Below are 24,263 nucleotides of genomic sequence, written 5' to 3'. Positions count from 1 at the left end.
CATTTCATATGAAGTTTTTATCTTAAATTATAATGTTTGTTAACATAAATTCATTCTTTTTCTTTAATCCTATAATAAGAATGAGAATAATTATTGATATCAGCAAATAAGACACTACAGCATAAAATTATCAACCCATAGATTTATTAAAAAAAAATAATAATAATAAAAAATAAAATAAAAAGGATGATTTTTCTTCATTTCCCGTTTCCCGCTATGCCTCATTTTCGGGAAAAATATAACCTATCGGGGAGACCTGTATGTGTGCTGTGGTCAGTAAAGATGGTGCATGCAGCAGTACGGCCCTCGTGGGGACACCTGTATGTGTGCTGTGGTCAGTAAAGATGGTGCATGCAGCAGTACGGCCCTCGTGGGGACACCTGTATGTGTGCTGTGGTCAGTAAAGATGGTGCATGCAGCAGTATGGCCCTCGTGGGGACATCTGTATGTGTGCTGTGGTCAGTAAAGATGGTGCATGCAGCAGTACGGCCCTCGTGGGGACACCTGTATGTGTGCTGTGGTCAATAAAGATGGTGCATGCAGCAGTACGGCCCTCGTGGGGACACCTGTATGTGTGCTGTGGTCAGTAAAGATGGTGCATGCAGCAGTATGGCCCTCGTGGGGACACCTGTATGTGTGCTGTGGTCAGTAAAGATGGTGCATGCAGCAGTACGGCCCTCGTGGGGACACCTGTATGTGTGCTGTGGTCAGTAAAGATGTTGCATGCAGCAGTACGGCCCTCGTGGGGACACCTGTATATGTGCTGTGGTCAGTAAAGATGGTGCATGCAGCAGTATGGCCCTCGTGGGGACACCTGTATGTGTGCTGTGGTCAGTAAAGATGGTGCATGCAGCAGTACGGCCCTCGTGGGGACACCTGTATGTGTGCTGTGGTCAGTAAAGATGTTGCATGCAGCAGTACGGCCCTCGTGGGGACACCTGTATGTGTGCTGTGGTCAGTAAAGATGTTGCATGCAGCAGTATGGCCCTCGTGGGGACACCTGTATTAGAGCTGTGCATCTTCACTGATCTCACGATTCGATACGATTCGATTATACAAGTCTACGATTCGATTCGATTCGATTATACGATGCATCTTAAATCGATGCATCACTTTTTCCGCAATACATGATTTATTTTTTCTCACTTTCTTTTTTCTCACTGTGTGGCTACTTTTAAAATAAAAGTGCATTTGGAATTGCATTGTATTATGATCCATAATTAAAATAAACAACTGCATGTACTTACATTCTATTTTATTTGATTATTTAAAAAAAAAAAAAAAAAAATTTTTAATAATCGATTTTTTATATTTGTTAATCGATTCAGAATCGTCCTATTAAGCATCGCGATGCATCTCTGAATCGATTATTTTCGACAGCTCTAACCTGTATGTGTGCTGTGGTCAGTAAAGATGGTGCATGCAGCAGTATGGCCCTCGTGGGGACACCTGTATGTGTGCTGTGGTCAGTAAAGATGGTGCATGCAGCAGTACGGCCCTCGTGGGGACACCTGTATGTGTGCTGTGGTCAGTAAAGATGGTGCATGCAGCAGTACGGCCCTCGTGGGGACACCTGTATGTGTGCTGTGGTCAGTAAAGATGGTGCATGCAGCAGTATGGCCCTCGTGGGGACACCTGTATGTGTGCTGTGGTCAGTAAAGATGGTGCATGCAGCAGTACGGCCCTCGTGGGGACACCTGTATGTGTGCTGTGGTCAGTAAAGATGGTGCATGCAGCAGTACGGTCCTCGTGGGGACACCTGTATGTGTGCTGTGGTCAGTAAAGGTGTTGCATGCAGCAGTACGGCCCTCGTGGGGACACCTGTATGTGTGCTGCAGCAGTGCAGCTATAGCCTCTCATTAAGCTCATCTTTTATTCATTCAATTCTTGCTCTGTTGTGTTGTAAACATCCGCATGAGCTGCTCAGCTGCAAATCACAGGCCGAGTTTTTCAATCGATGCCATTCTTAGATAAAAACTTAAATCCTGCAACTATATTTTCAGAGTAATTGTGAGTGCGTAAACGTGATTGGAAGTTACACTCAAACATTCAGATTCATGTATGCACAGCCTCAAACACACACACGCACGCACGCACGCACGCACACACTCACGCACGCACACGCACACACACACACACACACACACACACACACACACACACACACACACACACACACACACACACACATTGCCAGTAGCAGCTCTATACTGAGTCTCCTCTCCCCTCTTGTCAACATGCCTCAGACTGAGAAGTCTGCTCGTAGCTGAACCTGGAGGTACGCTTATGTGGATTTGTGAGTCAGCCCGTCTACTGGGCAATTTAGCTTAGCGAGCGCAGAGTTAGAGATCTTAGAGAATTTCCTGACTTTTCAGATGTTTCCTTCTCAAAATGTGTTGTAGTGTTGTCATTTTGAATCATACAATTCTTACTTTCTTAAAATAAGTGAACAAATCTGCCACTGGGGTTAGAAAATTTCACTCTCTTCCAATGCAAAGCAACTTATTTCAAGAATTTTGTAGAAACAAGTATCAATTTTGTGATAATGCAGTGATCTTCTTAATCTGAGTTGTTTCAAAAATAATGACACACTGATAATGACACTCTTGGTTTAGCAAAATAATATTTTAATGCTAAATATCTGATTAAATTGTGTTTTTCTTTAACTATAGGACTTCACAACGAGCTGGTGGCCTTTTCCTTCTTCACCTCCTCTCTGTGTCCACCTGTGACTAAGCTGTCTCCTTGTTTTGTTTCTCTCTCTCTCTCTCTCTCTCTCTCCCTCTCTCTCTCTCTCTCTCTCTCTCTCTCTCCTGCTCTCTCTCTCTCCCCCACTCTCTCTCTCCATCTTTTAGCTGTTGCCGCTCTCTGTTTGTCATTTAACCCAAATATTGGTGGTAAACCACAGGATGATATTAGGTTAACAGCACTGTCTAGGCACCCTGAGACAGAAGCACAGATAAATAGTGTAATTTGGAGAGGACATGGAGAGTGAGTCTAAATTGATAGAGGGCAAGAGAGAGAGAGAGAGAGAGAGAGAGAGAGAGAGAGAGAGAGAGAGAGACCAGGAGAGTGAATTGTATGTGAGAGGGAGTTGGCAGGTGGCCAAGGTGACTTCAGGATAAGAAGGGACATTTTCCTCTGTCCACAACAATCCTGTAGCTACATGCCTCTGTGTGTGTGTGTGTGTGTGTGTGTGTGTGTGTGTGTGTGTGTGTGTGTGTGTGTTTATTTTTTTTATTTAACCTTTATTTATACAGGTGAATCACCTTGAGACCTGGATCTCATTTTCAAGTGCGACCTGTTCAAGCAGCATCCAGACAGAAAGTTACAGTACTGCGTGTGTGTGTGTGTGTGTGTGTGTGTGTGTGCGCGTGTGCGTGTGCGTGTGCGTGTGTGTGTGCGTGCGTGCACGTGTGATGTGTGTACATTGGATGACATTTTCCTCACTAAAGCATTTTCAAGTAATTTCTCTCTCTCTCTCTCTCTCTCTCTGTCTCTCTGTGTGTCTCTCTCTCTCTCTCTCTCTCTCTCTCTCTGTCTCTCTCTCTCTCAGGCTGTTGCAGACCCAGTCTCTGGAGTGGTTCTACACTAATGTGAAGAGCCGCTTCAAGAGGTTCGGCAGCGCCAAAGTGCTGAAGACGCTTTACAAGAAGCACTTGGTGCAACACGGGACGCTTTCAGAGCTTACTGGTAAACTAGCCTACTGCATTGTATGAGTGTTACTCCTAAAACATATTTTTATGGGTTTTGTCAGGATTACTGTACGCCCACTACTACTACTGTACTTTGAATGTCTGCTAATAGTACTAGTTGCTTTGTAGTAGTTTAGTGACCTGTAGTTGATAACAAAATACAGAAAACTTATCATTATGGAGGATGGGGGAGGAGAGAGCAGGTAAAGGTAGGAGGTGGGGAGGGAGAGCGGGGTCGATGTGGGGGAGGAGAGGGCAGGTAAAGGTAGGAGGTGGGGAGGGAGAGTGGGGGCGATGTGGGGGAGGAGAGGGCAGGGAAAGGTAGGAGGTGGGGAGGGAGAGCGGGGGCGATGTGGGGGAGGAGAGAGCAGGGAAAGGTAGGAGGTGGGGAGGGAGAGCGGGGTCGATGTGGGGGAGGAGAGGGCAGGGAAAGGTAGGAGGTGGGGAGGGAGAGCGGGGGCGATGTGGGGGAGGAGAGGGCAGGGAAAGGTAGGAGGTGGGGAGGGAGAGCGGGGGCGATGTGGGGGAGGAGAGGGCAGGGAAAGGTAGGAGGTGGGGAGGGAGAGCGGGGTCGATGTGGGGGAGGAGAGGGCAGGGAAAGGTAGGAGGTGGGGAGGGAGAGTGGGGGCGATGTGGGGGAGGAGAGAGCAGGGAAAGGTAGGAGGTGGGGAGGGAGAGCGGGGTCGATGTGGGGGAGGAGAGGGCAGGGAAAGGTAGGAGGTGGGGAGGGAGAGCGGGGGCGATGTGGGGGAGGAGAGAGCAGGGAAAGGTAGGAGGTGGGGGGGGGGAGCAGGGGAAGGGGGGAAGAGGAGAGCAGAACAGATAGAATATACAGCAGCTACTCAATCCGCCCGGCCATCCCGCTGCAGCGGCACACTGGAACCAGCAGCAGAGCGTCCAGGCCAAATGAGCAGCAGCTCAGACAATCTGACTACTCTAGCCATTAACCTGAACTAATATAAATATCTCGCTCAGTCATTTCTAGCACTCATTTCTAGCACACGCTTTATAGCGCTCACTTTTAGCGCCTTGCCGCCTTCTTCTCGCACATGCACAGTAGAGCAACAGCAAACAAGGTTTTATTTTATTCAAATCTGATGAAACCCCAAAACAGCTAAAATCTACATTTTCTCATCAAATCACGTTTCTACACAACATGGCAGACTCATCAGACTCATCAGACTCATCAGACTCATTTGGATAGAACAGCATCACATATCTCCAAGCAATGGAGAGAGGAATTAGGGAGCGGGCAAAACAGGATTAAGCTCTCTGCTGGCTTTCATCTCACATAACTTCAGCAGATTACGCTGGCTGCTGTCTGACTGTCTGTCTGACTGGCTGCTGTCTGACTGTCTGACTGTCTGTATGCCAATGTTTGTTTGGTTCCTCCATATTGTCACTCAGCAGGGAATCAGGAATCAGGAGTGCAAGCTAGTGCGCTTGAGTTTATGTCTGCATATATTTCTGTGTGTACCTCCAGTAATACCGGTACATGCATACAGTATGCATGTGTTTTTGCAAAACGTATGCCAGTCATATGAATCTTATCAGTGCTGTTGCATAAAACTGCATTTTGTTTCTTAACTGAAGGCCCATGAAACCTGTTAAAATCCATTATCATCATCATCATCATCATCAGTATATAAATGGGAGCTAGGGCTCTGTTTGTCTGTTTGTTTCTCTGTCTGTCCCACTGATGACATCATCAGTGATGTCATAAATTAATCAGTGATGTCATAAATCCCACTGATGACATCATCAGTGATGTCATAAATCCCACTGATGACATCATCAGTGATGTCATACATTCACTCACACTAATGATAATACATGTATGTTTTTTTTCTTTTCCTGTGTCTGAGCGTGTTCGTTTGTATTGTCCAGAAAATTTAAAATAAAATATATATAAGCAGCATGCTACATCTGTCTAGCCAGGGACAGACTGCAGTACAGGCAGAGGCCATTAGTTCAGAGCATGTGATCTGATTGAACAGACAGGGGATTTCAGAGTATTATGTGTGTTTTGCGGAGATGTTGACAGCTCCGCGGTGTGAGCTGTGCCCCCCGGTGAGAGGAGGGCTGATGTGGGTTCAAGCTGTGCCCCCTGGTGGGAGGAGGGCTGATGTGGGGCTGGCATCGGGTTCGAGCTGTGCCCCCTGGTGAGAGGAGGGCTGATGTGGGTTCGAGCTGTGCCCCGGTGAGAGGAGGGCTGATGTGGGTTCGAGCTGTGCCCCCTGGTGAGAGGAGGGCTGATGTGGGTTCGAGCTGTGCCCCCTGGTGGGAGGAGGGCTGATGTGGGGCTGGCATCGGGCTGTTGCTCATCGTCTCATTCTGTTTTATCTATCTGGATTTTCTTCTGCATAATTTGATTTCAAACACAAACACACACTCATGGTCACACGCTGTATATCATACATTCTAATTTGTTTCGAACTGACCTGCACTGTGAAATCTTTGGCGTAATACGACTCCCAAATCCAATCTGCATAATCTGACTCATGAAAGGATGCCTTGGTAGTGTTACTTTGCATAAGAACAGTGTGAGCTGCATGAATAGCTTCACATTTAATAGAGCTGACATTTGAGAACTTAAAAGCTGTGGGCATAGTCATCGTCAAGTGTAGAAATTGTGCAGTGGTGCAAAATTCCCCTTCAAGATGCATAGCAATAGTGCTGTGAGACACAACCATCTAAATACCAATTTATAGCGGCTCAGTGGTTAGCACTCTTGCCTCACAGCAAGAAGGTCCCGGGTTCAAACCCCGGTCCGTCCCAGGTCCTTTCATTGTGGAATTAGCATGTTCTCCCCCTGTTCATGTGGGTTGCCTCAGGGTGCTCCGGTTTCCTCCCACCACCAAAAGACATGTATGTCAGGGTTAATACTCCTGGTAGGGTCCCCTGACCAAGGACTGGAGTTGGTCCCCGGGCGCTGCACCGCAGCTGCCCACTGCTCCTAGTTCTAGGAAGGTTCTTAGTAGAGGGCTTAACTTGACATGCTTTTTTCCAGGAAGAGATTTTGACATGAAAACACATTGGAATAAATGTTTTGTTGGCAAAAATGGTCAAATAAGAGTGTGGTAGGATAGAATTACAAGGTGAAAAAGTATATATATTTTTTTCATTTCAGTGTCACTTTAAGTGCAACTACTTTAGCTTATATTGCAGAATTAACCCGCCATATATAGCCTATGCATTTATCATACACATGAAAGGACTGTGAGTGTACTGTAGATATTTCTATGTGCCTATGTGTATGTCAGTATGACTCCACCATCCTGAGAGGCTTGCAGAGACTTCAGAGTTACTGTGACCTTTAGCAGCGCTAGTAGTTGAGATCCTCAATTGATCACCTTTTTAAGACGTCGTCGTTCTGCTGAACTCTCATATTTCCCTGTAGATCGTTTGGCAGTGAGAGGAATTGAAAGCAGAGTGCTCTCTGCATTTTCAAAATAATCTCGTTCATACACATCAGTTGGGTTAAAGCCCTATGTTTGCCCATTAAAAGGATTGGAAGTGACCCTGTGCGTACTCCCCGACCCCGAACACAGCATCTGAACATGCTGTGCACGGATCAGGTCCCTGCAGTAATGCCACACATGAGACCACTGTAATGCACTTAGGTAACCACAAACGGCAGCATTGTTGCGCAAATGTTTACATGGTGTGAAAAAGAGCCTCAGGGTCCTGAGCGGGGAGGGGGGAGCCATTACCAAATAGCCCCAGGCTGGAGGCAGGGATCTGCTCAGTCACTGGCTGGCCCCAAATCACTAAGTACACATTCAAAATCTCAAACCATATTTTTAAAGACGTGAGCAATTATTCTTGTTTAAATAGATGTGTCACTAACCCTGCGTGCGTGCTTTTTTTGTCGTCTTTTTTAAATCATATTTATAGATTATTATTGCTATTATACTCACAGTCCTAAGTTTATATGGAGTGTTCACTTCAAACATTAATATTCATGAACTAAGTCATAACATTGATGAGATTTAATATAGTACAAAGTAAATCTCTTTCCCCAACTTTTTATTATTATTATTATTAACATATTTTTTTATATATTTTTTTGCTTCAATTTCAACATACTTTTGTTTCCAATCTAAAAAGCAAGCTTCCCGACGAGAAATTCATTCCATGTAAATGTGCCCCATCTGTGTATTCAGGGATTCACAACATTGAAATGAACTGTCAAAAACAATCCAGCGTTCCATTTGAATTAGAGTGGAATAATACTTTGTTGACCTGTCAGAGTCGTCCACGTCCCCGTTATGCAGCAGCTATGCATTACGCGCTGTGCTGTGTCCACATCTGTCTGTTTGTTTGTGTCTGTCTGAGCAGAGGGCAGCGCCTACGAGGACAGCATCTGCAATGAGGGCAGCGTCTGTGGGAGCGACTCAACCTTCTACAGACAAAGTGAAGGTGCACACACACACATTTTAATATTCCACGTTATTTCACTGTTAGCTGTTTTTACCGTACACCTGTATTTATAAAGAAATAATAATAATAATTGATTGGATTTCCATATCAGGGGGTGTGTTTGTGCCGTGGGGGGGGAGTCAACTCATCCACCACCAATGTGTAGCACCCGACTGATGCAGTTTTGCGCCAGAATGCTCACCGCACATCAGCTATCACAGTGGAGAGATGAGGACTGAAAGTGCCAATTAGCTCACGAGCGATGATTAGTTGGCCATGATGGAAGCAATTAAGGCCTATGAGCTTATTTAGCCAGGGCACCGGGGTTACACACCTACTGTACTCTTGTTTGCGAAGAGTGCCGAGTCAGGACGTTGGTTTAACGTCTCATCCGAAAGACTGCTCTCTCACAGGACAGAGTCTCTGTCTCTGCCCTGGGGCATTGGGGGTGGGGATATATTCATGAGACCAGGGGGAAGAGCACCTCCTGCTGGTACTCCGACGCCACTTCCGGCAGATGGTCTCCCATCTCCATCCCCAAGGACTAGCCACACAGTCAGACCGGCTTAGCTTCCCCAGCATGTAATGCAGGAGCCACGGTGCAGTTTGTAAACTCTACTTTTACAAGTGCTACACATAAACAACTTATTACACATTATAGTAGTTTAGAAAATGACCCATATACTGTCCAGCTGTCTCAGTAAGTGTTTAACTCTGGCTCTAATGTAACCTCAACTCTCAGTTCAAGGCTTTCTCCTCATGACGTGCTCTCACTCTTGAAGCTTTTTCAAAAGACTCTGGGTCAGTGTGATCCTGTTAGGAATCCATAAACTCCCATTTGGTCTCCCAGGCTGGTGACTGAAGCACAGATCCGGTGACTGAAGCACAGATCTGGTGACTGAAGCACAGGCCGGTGACTGAAGCACAGGCTGGTGACTGAAGCACAGATCTGGTGACTGAAGCACAGGCCGGTGACTGAAGCATAGGCCGGTGACTGAAGCACAGGGCCGGTGACTGAAGCACAGGCCGGTGACTAAAGCACAGGCTGGTGACTGAAGCACAGGGCCGGTGACTGAAGCACAGATCCGGTGACTGAAGCACAGATCCGGTGACTGAAGCACAGGCCGGTGACTGAAGCATAGGCCGGTGACTGAAGCACAGGGCCGGTGACTGAAGCACAGGCCGGTGACTGAAGCACAGGCCGGTGACTGAAGCACAGGCCGGTGACTGAAGCACAGGCCGGTGACTGAAGCACAGGGCTGGTGACTGAATCACAGGCCGGTGACTGAAGCACAGATCCGGTGACTGAAGCACAGATCCGGTGGCTGAAGCACAGGCTGGTGACTGAAGCACAGGCCGGTGACTGAAGCACAGGCTGGTGACTGAAGCATAGGCTGGTGACTGAAGCACAGATCCGGTGACTGAAGCACAGGCTGGTGACTGAAGCACAGGGCCGGTGACTGAAGCACAGGCTGGTGACTGAAGCACAGGCCGGTGACTGAAGCACAGGCCGGTGACTGAAGCACAGATCCGGTGACTGAAGCACAGGGCCGGTGACTGAAGCACAGGGCCGGTCCCCTGCTGAAGCACAGATCCGGTGACTGAAGCACAGGCTGGTGACTGAAGCACAGATCCGGTGACTGAAGCACATGCTGGTGACTGAAGCATAGGCCAGTGACTGAAGCACAGGCTGGTGACTGAAGCACAGGCTGGTGACTGAAGCATAGGGCCGGTGACTGAAGCACAGGCCGGTGACTGAAGCACAGGGATGGTGACTGAAGCACAGGGCCGGTGACTGAAGCACAGGCCGGTGACTGAAGCACAGGGATGGTGACTGAAGCACAGGGCCGGTGACTGAAGCACAGGGCCGGTGAGTCGGTGACTGATCATAGCAGCAGACAAATTAATCGTTAAAGGGCCTTGGTGGTAATCTCTTGGGTCGGGTGCCACTTGCATCCCAAACAGCTGTGGAGGTCTCTCCTGCTCTCTCCCTGCCTGCCTGTGTCTCGTCTCCCTCTCCTCCCAGTCCAGCGCACTAACAGGATGAGTAACTGCCACCATGAATGAAAGAAGGCAGTGATCTAGCTCACGGTCATGTCTCTCCCTGTAGTGATTAGTGTTGCAGCGGCGGAGTTAAACTGAACAGGATATGACTACTCCCTCCCATGTTACTTATTTGCAATCATGGCCGGATCTACCATATGGGCAACCTGGGCAGGAGCCCAGAGGCCCCTCAGTATGAAGGGGCCCTCCAAAAAAATAAAAAATAAATAGAAAAATGCTCAGGCTCATGTCGGGCTTCACAGAACTATGACACAAATCTAAGACTAATCAGAATAACATAAAAATAGTTTCCAAGTCTCATGATTGAGTGTCCTTGGATGGCTGTGGGCAAGTGGTGACTCGTCAGCCATTCATTTTTCATAGACATTTTGTAAAATGCTTATAAAAAATAGATTTACTTGGTAAAAAAAAAAGCATTTCAGTTATATTTAGAATAAGGAGAGACCATATAACATTTTACTCTGACCTAAAAAAGAAGTCCCTTGTGTCCGAGTGTAATGTTCGGGGAGTGTGTGTGTGTGTGTGTGGGGGGGGGGGGGGGGCTTGTTTGCACTGGGTAAATCATGTTTTGTTTTGATTTCATTTCATTGATGATTCATTTGATTTCATTTGGAGGTAATGGTACAAAGCTGGATGATGGATGGATATAGAGATGCATGTCTAAATAGATGTGGTGGTTATGTTCCCCTGTCAGAGCACAGCATGGCAGAGACACTCACCGTGGCTTTGCGGGTGGCAGAGGAGGCCATAGATGAAGCCATTTCCAAGGCTGAGTTCGACACTGCCAATCAGGTAACTCATTTCACCCATTTCTTATAAATGGTCTGTTTTAAATACACATATCTCCTCCTCATATAAACACTTCATCTGCCTACGTTGTTTGTCTGTGCCACTGTCTGTCTACAGTGTCAGCAATACAAGTATTATTATTTATTTACAACAATGCAATGTAATAATGTAACATTTATCCTGTAAATAATGCACGGAGGGTAATGCTACAGTACAGTATATTACTTTCCGCTGTCTCTGCACTATGAGAAAGATGCCAATTTATATGCAGTTCTGTAGAATAAGGTAATTTCCTTAAGCTGACTTCTGTTTGAGTCAGATGATTGGAAAGGATTATGTTATATTGGAAATGACATGTATTCATATGGGATCTTGTGAAACCCACATGAAAATTGTTGATATGTTTATGCATCATAATGCTGGCCATAGACCACATTGGTCATTCATTTAAAGTGAAGTTAAGCTGATAGCTTAGTGTAGTTATGTCTTCATTCATGTCTCATAATGTTTTCCAATGTACGAAGCGTGATTCCTCTGTACCAGTGCCTGTTACTTCATTTCAATGCATTCTAGTTGTGATGAATATTTTGTAACACAGCAGCTAACAGTACACACAGCCAAAGTACATTTCAGCTTCTTCAGCTACTGCAATATATTTCCCAAAAGACTTACTGTACTTCTCGCTAATCTGTAAAATATCTCAAAGCTTTTTGCGTTGAGTACAGAAAATGTGGCATATATTTAAGAGGAGTAATCCGCTTTTGCCTCTTTGCATTATGCTCTCTGAATACCTCTCTTATTTGTGTGTGTGTGTGTGTGTGTGTGTGTGTGTGTGTGTGTGTGTGTGTGTGTGTTTGCTTGTTTGCTTGTTTGTTGTTTACTCACTAGGAGAAGCAAAATGAGGCACTCTATCTGCAGGAGCACAGAGGAGAGTTTATTGAGGAACTGGCCAAAACTATTGTGCAAAAAGTAAGTCACGGTGATACATTTTAGTGTTAGAGATGCTGACACAATCATTCCATTATAATTGACGTAGAGATTTTTTTTTATAGTGAGTAATTAGGGCGATGTATTTAGTGTGAAAGCGATTGCACAACCCTCAAATGTAAGTCAACAGGGGGCTTTTGCACAGCTGTTACACCAATAACATTGAACCATCAGTCTGCCCTTAACGGGAGGACGAACTGATTTGGGATCAGAGATATAATGCAGCACTGATCCTGTCTGTGTGCATCATGTCAGATCATCAACAGGAAGAAGACCGTGGGTGAGATGAACCAGCACCTGCCCGCCCGCAGCTCCCTCAACCAGCCCGGCCTCTGGGTAAAATACACATCACAGACGCGTGATTTCTAACCCCACATAGGATAAGCAATAACCACGCCCTGTGGCGCCGGGATTGGCCAGGAGCATTGAGCTTGGGACTAAAGCACCTGGGGTTTTTCATCTTTTAAAATAAAGATGTTTAAAAAACTATTGCTTGTTACATTTTCAGTGCTGTGCCTTTTCTCTGGGTAAGAATTGAGCTTGAAATTAACGATATGATACATTATATTATATGAGCTATGAACGTGAACACAACACCGTTTATATTATTGCATGTTTTTGTAGATTGTGTACATTGTGTAGATTACAATTATTATGCTGTCGCTGTCCGTTCTCAAGAGCTATTCAGTTGGTTCATGAAATCGCTGGGCTGCGTGCCCTCCAGTGTTGCTCCTGGCCAATCCCGGCGCCACAGGGCGTGGTTATTGCTTATCCTATGTGGGGTTAGAAATCACGCATCACAGACACAGGCAGATGCACTGAAGCTTCCAAGTACAGTTAATGTACAGGAGGACAGTGTGTGTGTGTGTGTGTGTGTGTGTGTGTGTGTGTGTGTGTGTGTGTGTGTGTGTGTGTGTGTGTGTGTGTGTGTGTGTGTGTGTGTGTGTGTGTGTGTGTGTGTGTGTGTGTGTGTGTGTGTGTGTGTGTGTGTGTGTGTGTGTGTGTGTGTGTGTGAGTGAGAGCGTGCGTGCGTGCGTGTGTGTTGTCTGCTCCACTAATGGCTCCACTACACATCTTCTGAACTGGAAGTTGAAATATGCTGACCTCTGCTGGTTGGACATACAAAAAAAAAAAAAAAAAAATTTTCTTTTTTTTGGCATTCAGCCTGACCACTGCTAACAGCCATAGTTATAGTGTGAGTGTGACGCCTATTGACAAATTTCTTTTCAACATTTTACATTTGTCATGACTTCCCCCAGAGGTCTCGCTCTGCCTTCTCCCTGTTGGACAATGACCTTCCAGATCTGCACCAGGACCATCTGCAGGGGTTAAAGAAGGAAGGTGGAGGCTCTGCCATGTCTACTTGGAGGAGTGTAGACCGGCTGGACAACTCTAGTAAGTTCATGTTGATCACTGCCTTAAATACAAACATTACGTCCATATTAAAGCTGAAGTCATTTAAAAATGATATTTGACAGCAATATTCACTGTTAGTTCAAGCTTGTCTCCACTGTGTTTGTTTTTCTTTGTTTTTCTCTCCTGTCTGTAAGCCGCATGTGTTTTTGTCTGCTAATGTCTGTCTCCTCGTGTGTGTGTGTGTGTGTGTGTGTGTGTGTGTGTGTGTGTGTGTGTGTGTGTGCGAGCATCCGGAGGCATGTCTTCAGTGCTGAAGAGTCCAGATGGGAACTGGATTGCCCTGCAGAGCGCCCAGCTCTCGCGCCCCAGCCTGCTGACCAAAAGTAAGAGCCTGGTCTACAGCGCCTTGGAGAAGGAGTCCGGGGTCGTCTCTGCCTACGAGGGCATGGGCTCCGACAACGAAGCCAAGCCCGAGCCCGACAGCTGCTGGGGGGCCGCCCTGCACGAGTTCCACAGGAAGATGACAGACTCTAACTTCAACCTCCAGGACACCCGCGGTCACCGATCCAGCACCCCCTCGCCTCCGACGGGCCGCCGAGGCAGCAGAGACGCCCTGTTCTCAGACTCGGAGGGGAACTCGAAGCACAATAAGCCTCTCCTCGCTATGTTTAAGCTGCCCCAGGAGATCAAACGGCCTTCGTCATCCCGCCGGACCAGCATCATCGATGTGAACTTTAACCCGGAAGGAGCAAGAGAGGAGAGCGGAGGAGCTGCTGAGGTGGAAGTGAGAAAAGTCAGGAAATCACGGAAGAAAAGGAGGAGTAAAAAGGAGCAAGTGCCAGCTTCTACTTCTGTGCTGGTAAGGGCAAGAGATTATAATATAAGATAAGATAACTAAAAATAAGTTAAATACATTTTGCTTTTAACCTGTTATTTATTAAATTCACAGGATTACAACACTATCCCTCTGGACATGCTGGTGAACAAGTGCATTGTGAATAAAGGCAACCAATCCCAGCCTACATCTGACGCGACGCCTGGCACGCTGACCCCTGAGGTCGCCACGCCTGAACCGCTTGACCTCGATGACGACATGGCCACTGGAGCCGGAGCCGATGGAATAGTCCAGGAACTCACTTTCAAACTACAGCGGCTGGCGAGCCAAGTTAGCATCTCCCACCTTTCCACCGGAGTACATGTAGACAAACTTGACGGCGGGAGAAGCAACAAGCGACAGACAGAGGAAGGGGAGAGCGGAGGAGGCAGGCAAAGAGAGCGCGAGAGGTTGTGGAAGACGGACGTGGACGTGGACCGAGGAAGAACAGAGGACGGGAAAGAGGAGGAAGACATCGATGAGGAGATGAAGTGCAGACTGTACAGGCTTGTTGGCCAATCCACGCTCGCATACCTCTCGTCCACCGATGACGAGCTGGACAGAGCGGACCAGAGTGAGGAAGACGTGGGAGAGCTTCAGCTTACCTACAAACTGCGTCAGCTGGAAAAGCAAGCCGGGGCTAACCAGCTCTCGTCCACTGAGGACGAGCTGGACAGAGTTAGCTTCAGCGATGGAGAGAGAGAAGAGGAGGACGATGGGGAGAACGAAGATCTGGCGGTCAAACTCTGCAGATTAGCCAGCCAAGTCAACGCTGCCCAGTTTTCATCCACCGAGGACGAACTGGACAGAGCAGGCAGCGCGATAGACGAAGAGACCCTGTGGACAATGGAGGCGGCCCGGGCTGCTCAGGTGCGCGACTTGGCCGGCCTAGTCAGCGCCTCGCAGTTCTCCTCCACGGAGGACGAGCTGGACAGAGTCGGGGAGGACGAGGGAGAGAGGGAGGAAGAGGTAGATCAAGGAGAGATCGTTACTGAGAGTGCCGCGGAGAGGAGCGGAAGCATCGGAGACATAGATGTGAGCATGTTTGACTTTGGGGACGAAGTCGACCCGGAAGGAGAGAAGTCGACGGACGCAAACAAAGTAGGAAAAGACACGGGAAGAGGAGAGAGCTGCGAGGAGACAGTGCCGGACAGCGAGAGGAAAGCGGAGGCCGTCCAGCAAGATGAAACCGCAAAGAAAGGTTGCGTGGGAGAGGGAGCGAGAGAGGAGCAAACGGGAATGGTGGACGTTTTGAGAGAGGACCAGGGGGAGCGAGAGAAAGAGACAGATGAAAGGAAAGAGAAAGAGTTAGACATATTGGTGGAAGCCAAGAGACTGAAGGAAAGGGTTGTGGAGAGGATAGCCACAGCCTTACAGGGCACAAGAGTCCCACATGAAGCAGAAAATGACGAAGAAGATGTGGAGTTTGACATCATCATCAGTAGCATGATGATGATGTCTCTGGATGAGATGCAGGTAGACACACATGCCCAGAAAGTAGAGGGTGGATTTGGGGAAATAGGAGGAAGGAATAAAGGACTAGCGGAAGTAGATGACAAGATCGTGGGCGAAACTGGAAAGATGGAAAATAATGTTGATGCACAAAGCACAAATGTATCGAAGGAGGCAGTAAGCGCAGAAGAGAGTAGAAGTGGAGGGGATAACGTGATGCCAGAGTCAGTTGTGAGTGAGGGAGAGAGAGGTTATCTCGAAATAGGTGAGCTTTGTAGAAAGAATGGAGATGCCGTAAACATAAATCCACAACAGCAGACAGAAATACATCCCCCGGAATTAGAGAAGCAACGTACAGTAGATGTGACAACGAACGACACGCGTGAGGAGAGAGGTGAAGCCAGATGGACATGCAAAAGCAAGGCAGTGCACGAGGAGGACCAAGAGGAGACGAGAGGAAAGGGGAGCCAGGAAAATCCTGCTGTAGAGAGTGATGGAACATTTAAAGGAACCAGTGAGAAAAGTGGGGAAGACGTGGAGCAGAGCGCCTCCTCTGAGCTGGAGGGTATTCTGTCACCAGAGGAGATTCAGAATGTAAGAACTGCTGAGGGAAAAAACATATTTTGACTTCTCTAAGGGAAGTGATACTACACAGTAAAGTGGCTTTCACACCAATCCACCAGTGCACATATTTTGCGCAAGGTAGAGTGCAAGCTGGAATTTTGGTAGGCTACAGAAACATATTATATTCTACGATTTCAACAGCCTATGCGGTTCGTTTTCTGCAAATACTCCATTTTAAACGGTGTATAAGCATAGATAGATTTACTAATGACACGAATAACCTGCTAAATTGCTGCTTTCAAGTCTTAACATTGTTCAAAGCAGCGGAACTATTTCAACAATGATGCTATCTAGGCTTGAGCTTCTTTTGAATATGTAAAAAATGCAATATAATCTTTCTAACCTGTCCTATCCCCATCCATGGCATGGCAGATATTATCTGTCAGTGACTTTTTGGCGAGGTCCCAATATGTTTTTAAATCCTTGGTGCTCCGGAGCCTACAAAACCTCCACATCCTGTAAATGTCGGACTGCTATTGGTAGCTGTCAGTGTATTTTGAGGTCAAAGTGCAATATTGTTGAACTTTTCTCACCGAACCTGGAGAGAAATCAATGTGATGTGCGCCACTTTCCGCTGTGCAGCTAGGAGAGCGCTGCCGCGTCCTTCATGGAAAACAATGGCCTTGCTCTGCACAATGAATTGCACGATCGGTGTGAAAGGCGGTTAAGCATTTTCCCGGGTAAATGGGCAACAGCAACAGTATCAAAGTGAGACACAAGTTCAAAAGCAATTATTTCCCAAAAGACGTGATTAAAGCAACATTGAGCATTGAGCAATTAAGCCCATTATTTGCCAAAAACCAGCTAACACTTCCTTCAGATGCTTTCTGCAATGCAAGTAACCGCTTAACACTAATGACTAACACTATGATGCTGCCTTTCCCGCGTGATTTCGAATCGCACATAGGTTACGCAAAAACCACGCCCTGTGCCCGCCTACGCAGCAGTCAAGCGCCGGGATTGGCCAGGAGCAAGTCTTTTGTCTTCTTTTGACAGCTGGAATCTCCCACACCACAACCACTGCATGGTACGCAGCCCAGCGATTTCATGAACCAACTGAATAGCTCTTGATAGCGGACATTGAAATGAATTATTAGTGTAGGCTAATGAAAACGTAACACACAAGCTTTTAACACATTTCCCACACACCACAAACACTGTGCCCAGCCCAGCGATTTTATTAACCAAATTGCTCTTGATAGCGGACATTGAAAATAAAGTACTGTAATAACGCCAATGAAAACGTAACACAAGCTTTTAACACACAATCGATTTTTAAACATTTATTCCAAAACATCATTGTAAAATTCAGGCCTTTAGCCAAAGCATCAATAACAGAGCTCAGCTGACAGTTTAACCTGCAAATGAAAAATATAAAAAATATCAAATTAAAAATACAATAGGCTACAGCACATATGGCCTCTGTGCACTAGGATAGAGAGGTGGAGCTAGACAAAACAATAGACTTATCAACTCTGCTAGAGCAGGTGAGACTGACTTCTGGTTTTGCTTTGGTAGGCAGCATGGTAGAAAATGACCTCCCATACTCAATCTTTTCACTTAATTTTTCCTTTCACATTATTTCCATGTGACGTCTTATCTGATTTTGTCTTTTCTATTTTCAATATGCTGTATTTTCCAATGTGTGCTCTGCACAGAATGTGTATTATGTGTGGTTTTCCAATAGGGTTTTGAGCCTTTGGGGGGAGATTTTGCATGACAGTAAGCATGAGTGGACCGAGCAATGTGTTTTTAAAGCACCTCAAGTTTCAGACTTAAAGTCATTTCAACGTAAAAATGTGGGACTTTGAAATTCTTTAAAATGATAGTAAATGCTTGAGTTTGGGTTAGTCGTTAGTGTGTAGTCAGGGTTATCCTGAATGCAACCATATCAGTCATTGTCAGAACTTATGCAGCAGCACCCACACTTTGTACACATGTGGGACTTTAACTTTTAAATTCTCTAAAAGTAAAAATGTTTGATTTTGAGTTGGTATGCAATCAGGGTTGTCCTGAACTCAAATATATCAGTCATTGTCAGGATTTCTTCCTTTTCTTGCAACCCAAAACCAAAGAAAAAAGTAATGTCCCTAAAGATTTAGTGGGATGCTTTAATTGATATGGCTGAAACCTCTTTGGGGGGCACCAAAATCCTGGAATATTTGATATCTGGATATATTTGATAGAAGGTCAATATTGGCCTTCTATCAAATATCAGTCATGTCGTCCACCACCACCCACAGCTACATAAAAAGCCTGTAAAAGAGGCATTCTATTTTTGTATTGTTAAATGTTTTGACAGTGCTGTATCACTGAGATTCCCCTTCCATTGAATATAGGCAAACCTTAAAATCATTTTATTATAATGGTTTTCAGTGGAGAGTTTTTTTTTTATTTTTTTTAATGCAAATGGAAACTGGAAATTGAAAGATACGAATGTGAGCACAAAATATCAGCTATCTGAAGCTTCAGTACAAAAATAACAGCATCAGCCTTGGTAAACCACATTGGTCACTTATATTGGCATTAATGTATCTTTGTATTATTTGTATGTGTGATTGTGTGTGTGTGTGCGTGTGCGTGTGCGTGTGTGTGTGTGTGTGTATGCGTGTGCGTGCACACGTGCGCATGTGTGTGTGTTGTAGCGGTACTCCGCGGTGTCCCTGCGCAGCATCACCACAGAGATGTTGAAGGTGTTGAATGCCACAGAGGAGCTGCTGCAGGGGGTGGACGGGGCAGCCAGCAGCCCCCGGCCCCCCGGCCCCGCCCTGCCCCCCAACACGGACCCCAACAAGCTGGACCAACACTTCTCCAGACTAGAGGAGAATGTGAGTTCAGCTTCATTTCACTTGTTCACTTGTGACATTTCATTAACATTGCACTTTAGGAGGACACTGTTTGTAAAAAAAAAACTTGATTTAAGTCGATTACCTGTAGCTGTTATCCAGATTGATTTACGATGAGTGTAGCAATAGTAGGCTATATAGGCTAGTAGTATACATTAAGTATATTTTGATGCATGCAAAATTGCCCCGCTTAAAGTGGAATGTTCGATTTATGTCTTTTGGGTTCCATAGTATAAAAAAGAAGATTTTGAAGCCTAGTAAGTAAGTAAGTAAGTACAAAAAATATATAAATATACAGTACTAGTCAAACTTTCTCATTTAAGTTCATGGGAAGGTGTGTCCAAACTTAACGCTATTTACTGGGCGGTGATGTGTGTAACTGTATGAATATGAAGCACATGCTTAGTCGACTTTCCATATAAATATCCAATAATACCTCGTGATATCAGTAATAATCCACATGTGAAACCGTTGATTATGTTGTGTGGCCCTGGCCATGCCATGCTACAGGTGTATGTGGCAGCTGGTGCAGTGTACAGCCTGGAGGCGGAGCTGAGCGACCTGGACGAGTGCGCCAGGGGCATCAGTGGAGCCACGCCCGACTGTGAGTTGTCCTTCCTGGAGGAGCAGGTGGCATCAGCAGCTGCCAAGGTCCAACAGTCTGAGCTACAGGTGGGTTTGGCCTGGGTATGCACCTAGAGCTGAAACAGGCATATCAAGGGTCCTGAACATGTTCTACCACTAGTATATAATAAATAATACTATCTCATAGATGGTGTGGTGTGTAAAATGTAGCCCTGCTGAGTGCTGACCAAGGTCTGAATCCAAGGTCTGAACCCAAGGAGAACTTTCTTTCTTGTGCATTTTCCCACTGCGTTGTGGTGGTTAAAAACATGAACTAATTGGCTGATGAAGAGGAAATTAAAAGTAACAAAAAAAAATCTAAATCTGAAAGGCCATAACTGATCATTTTGATGATACTTGGATGCTGGTCGTTTGCGGGAGATGACGTTTCACTTGTGTCACGTGCTGTTGGTGCTGTACTGTAGATATCGGACATCTCTGCCAGGATTGCTGCGTTGAAGAGCGCAGGCCTCAATGTGGACCCACTCTTCACTAAGGCCAGGAACATACCGGTCATGGTACGGTACTACTGTGCAGCTTATACCGACAGTGTATAACAATCATAATGTCTGTGCTGGCACCTAAGAAACCATCTCTCTACCTGTGCTTCTCTTTGCAGCCCATCACCCTCGACTCATCAAGACAGCTGAGGAGGAGATTACCTGCCCCACCTGTGAAAGGTAATAGACTCATTGTGCTATTACTTCACCACAGACTGATGTTTGACTTTACTACACAGGTTTAAAAGCGGGGGAAGCGCGAGACGAGAGAGACAAACAAACAACGTTACATCATATTTGTCTGTCATGCATTAAAATGAAAGTAACTAGCCTGTTTTGAAAAATGTAAGGAGTAGAAAGTACATATATTAATGTATAAATTGTGTTAAATTGTAGGGAGTAAAAGTACAAAGTTGTCCGAAAAATAAATACTCTGTAAAGTACAGATACTGTACCTGAAAATCCTACTCAAGTACAGTAACAAAGTATTTGTACTTAGTTACTTCCCATCTCTGGCTTTAGGCATGAGGAGTGATGGTTGGTTAGGTTAATATCAGGGTAAGAAAAAGTCCACAATGAAAATAAACCTTTTGATTGACTTTATTCATGGATATAGAGACAATAAAAGATCCAAGGGATAACATGTAAAAGTGTAAACACTTATTTCCAACATGGTCCCTAATGTTTTATTGTGTTCTCTTGTGTTCTCAACCTCGATGGTTTTTTAAATGTACTATGTATTCCTGCTGGGCAGTTGTATCCACCTTATTTCTAGCTGCCGTGATGCCTGATGGGTGCTTCTTCCGCTTCCGGTGTAATAGACTGTTTTAACTTTACTTGCCAAAAAAACCATCTATGAGGATTTTACAGCAGAGCCATTCTGCTCTACAGCCGTGTCGTTCGGGTGCGCGATATTTTTTTCCCCATGATGGCGAAGGCATGACCCGCCCCTCTCTGCCTCTGATTGGCTGACTGTACTCGGCTGCTCCCACCTTCTTTCCAGGCGAGCCAGAAGTATCTCAAACGTGAGCAGCAGGTGCAAAACAATCATTAAATCAACAAGCATGAGATACTTCATTATATGGAACATTACAATAGCAAACTAACCAATCATCACTCCTCATGCCTAAACCTAACCAATCATCACTCATCATGCCTAAACCCACCCAATCATCACTCCTCATGCCTAAACCTTTGCATGTGAAAGTTTCTGCCATTGCCTTGTGGTCACTTGTAGTATTATAGCTATATATTTTTTATATTCTTTGGCCAAATTAATTTAAAAACTACATTTATTTTGAATGACGGCTAACGTGCTGCATGCCATATCTGGTTTTATTTGGGGACGGGGGGGGGGTCATTATAAAGTAACTTTGAAGTCATGAAAATTGACTATTTTCTTAGCACCCCCACAGATTGGTCTAGCCTCCCCCAATCCCCCCCTTAGAAAACCTGGAGCCGTGCCTGTTCCTTTCATTTTATTGCCCAAAATTGTAGTTTGTAGTCTGAGTAGTTAAACTACACCAAAATTACCAAAAAGTAGTTAACTACTTGACTCACTACCCAAATATGAATGTAGTTGAACTACCAGCAAGCTACTACAAAATGTAATTAAACTACATAGTTCAACTACATGTAGTTCACTACTCCCCAACACTGTTGACTACTCAGTATGATGCATCACTTTACATTAGGGTACCGTACACAAAAAGAACAACTAATGGTCAGGTAATAAGTAAGCAATGATTCGGTACTCATGCAGTAACAACTCTGGAGCAGCACTTAAGGGGGGAACGATAAAGGTAAGTGGTGTTAAGTAATAATGAATGAGTCACTCTTTGGAGTGAACAGCTTTGATATACCTACAAAATAATCATTAAATAATCATTAACTACTCTATATATTCTCACACATATTCTCACACATAACTCACATTTAGGCTACTAATCATTAACCATCTATTCAGGAATTGACCGACTAATCAGTAACTAATGATTAACTAATATATTCACTAACTGACATTTATTAATCATTAACGAACGATTAACTACTCTACTCATGGAACTGACCGACTAATCAGTAACTAATGATTAACTACTATATTCAGGAGCTGACATTTAGTAATCATTAAGTAATGATTAACTACTCTACTCAGGAACTTCGATACTAATCATTAACTAATGACTACCTACTCATTAACTATGATTAACTAGTGATTGACTAATGACAAATTATTCATTAGCTATTAGTTAATGATTAGTTTACTAGTAACTACTACATTATTTGTGTACGTTATTGTAAAGTGTTACCCTATGTTCTTGTGCTATTTGAAAATTAAAAAGAAATCACAAAAACAAATACAGTATTCTGCTGAGGTCTGCATCATTTTTTGGTAAGGGCCCCTAATCATTCTGTATTTATTTCATATCTGCATTTGTTGTCTTTGTCACATTGTGTCTCAGAAGATAAAGAACCATAAGCGGGGCTGACTGCCATGTGACGAGCCAACCTGGACCTTTGCAGTCTCTTCCCCCACAGTAGTGCCTTGATCCTGGGTGTCTGCAGCCTACAGGCCGCTCCAAGTGATCCAGCTGGACGGGTGCTCTTTGCCTTAATTTCACACTACATTCAACTACGCTGAGCCTCAGAGAATATGGGACAATACTAGGGGTGTTTTCTGTTCATGCTGTATATAATTATCACTGCTAGTGGAGAAAAACCTATGATTCTTCAAATGACAACTTTTCAGGACTTTAGAAAAAAGGCTTTATTCTCAGATTGATGACTGTGTACTTTTTGAAAATTCCTCCTGAGGTTTTGAAGGACGTCATGTCCTTGTTCAACTCTACAGCATAGATCAGATAAATCAGCTCATATAAGAACAGGAATATCACTAAAAGTTGAGGATTTGATATTCCATGTGTGGACGATTTTCCAACAGTGAGATAGAAGTGGTGAAATTAGTATTTGTAAAAATCAATTGTTAAATGTTTAAAATAGCATACTTTTGTATAGAGTGTTTATCCTAACTATGCCATTGAGTGAAACAATTTGTTAGTTTGTTGACCATTGAACTTGTTGATGAATAAAGCCATATAAATGCTGTACAATGACTGAGTATTATCAGCCACATTAACAAGCAGAACAGCTATTGGAACCTGTGATTAATAATATATTCACTGTACTTGAATAAAAAATAAACAGATCAGTTGTCATACATGTGAACAATTACAGCACGATAGGAGAAATCACACTAATTCACTTCATGTGTTGTTTTGCCAAATATTGATTAACTACTGACTATGAATAATACATAACTAGCATTTTGAGGTAAAGATCTAATTTTACATCATGCTCCATGGTTGTTAGGTGTTATTTCATCAGTATAATCAGTAAATTGTTCACATTTTTTATGCTTTTATTCAAATTACCTCCAGATAATAAATAAAAAAAACAAGCATTCCCAAAGTCACAAACATTTGTTCCACTGTGAGAATATATCATGCACTGGGGATAAACAGCACTGAAATCTGTCTGTGCCCCGCTCGCCCCCAGGGCCGGTGAAGGTGGGTGTAGTGGTGAGGAATTTCGTCTGTGTTTTTGAGATGAGGAAATGACACCCCAATATGACATTCTTCCTCGTGAAGGAGGTGTGTGAACGACGTATAAGAGCTCTGGAAAATCACAGCCGCCCTTGGGAGAGATGAACTCAAAACAAACTCTGAACAGCGTCACCTTTTGGTTTTTTATGATGCTGCAGCAAACACAAGTTTCGGGTTGTCCTCCGTCCATCCGTCCCATTCTCGTTAACGCGATGTCTCAGGAACGCCTTGAGGGAATTTCTTCAAATGTGGCACAAACGTCCACTCGGACTCAAGGATGAGCCGATTACAATTTGGTGGTCACTGGTCAAGGTCACTGTGACCTCACAAAATAGATTTTTGGCCATAATTCAAGAATGAATACACCAATTATGACAACATTTCACACAAATGTCTTCATAGGATAAAATGATGAAGTGATGAAATGT

At 44.8% G+C, this 24,263-nt stretch overlaps 1 protein-coding gene across 1 annotated transcript in view; it reads left to right on the top strand.

Moving 5' to 3' along the window:
* Window positions 1-22,712, top strand: part of LOC310792357 (uncharacterized protein) — a gene marked incomplete at its 3' end in the record, with an annotated part of 29,305 nt that extends 6,593 nt beyond the window's left edge. The window contains exons 3-15 of the mRNA XM_083654079.1: window positions 3,557-3,693; window positions 8,037-8,117; window positions 10,876-10,973; window positions 11,859-11,939; window positions 12,213-12,293; window positions 13,217-13,352; window positions 13,610-14,172; window positions 14,263-16,233; window positions 18,909-19,091; window positions 19,620-19,781; window positions 20,159-20,251; window positions 20,353-20,413; window positions 22,696-22,712. Coding sequence (XP_083510205.1) covers window positions 3,557-3,693; window positions 8,037-8,117; window positions 10,876-10,973; window positions 11,859-11,939; window positions 12,213-12,293; window positions 13,217-13,352; window positions 13,610-14,172; window positions 14,263-16,233; window positions 18,909-19,091; window positions 19,620-19,781; window positions 20,159-20,251; window positions 20,353-20,413; window positions 22,696-22,712 — 3,664 coding nt within the window. The remainder of the gene's footprint in view (window positions 1-3,556; window positions 3,694-8,036; window positions 8,118-10,875; window positions 10,974-11,858; window positions 11,940-12,212; window positions 12,294-13,216; window positions 13,353-13,609; window positions 14,173-14,262; window positions 16,234-18,908; window positions 19,092-19,619; window positions 19,782-20,158; window positions 20,252-20,352; window positions 20,414-22,695) is intronic.
* Between the last annotated feature and the right edge of the window lie 1,551 nt (window positions 22,713-24,263).

This window comes from Poromitra crassiceps (genome assembly GCF_964638095.1).
Source record: "Poromitra crassiceps genome assembly, chromosome: 17".
NCBI classification, from domain to species: Eukaryota; Metazoa; Chordata; class Actinopteri; order Beryciformes; family Melamphaidae; genus Poromitra; species Poromitra crassiceps.
This window is presented reverse-complemented; position numbering and strand designations above follow the sequence as displayed.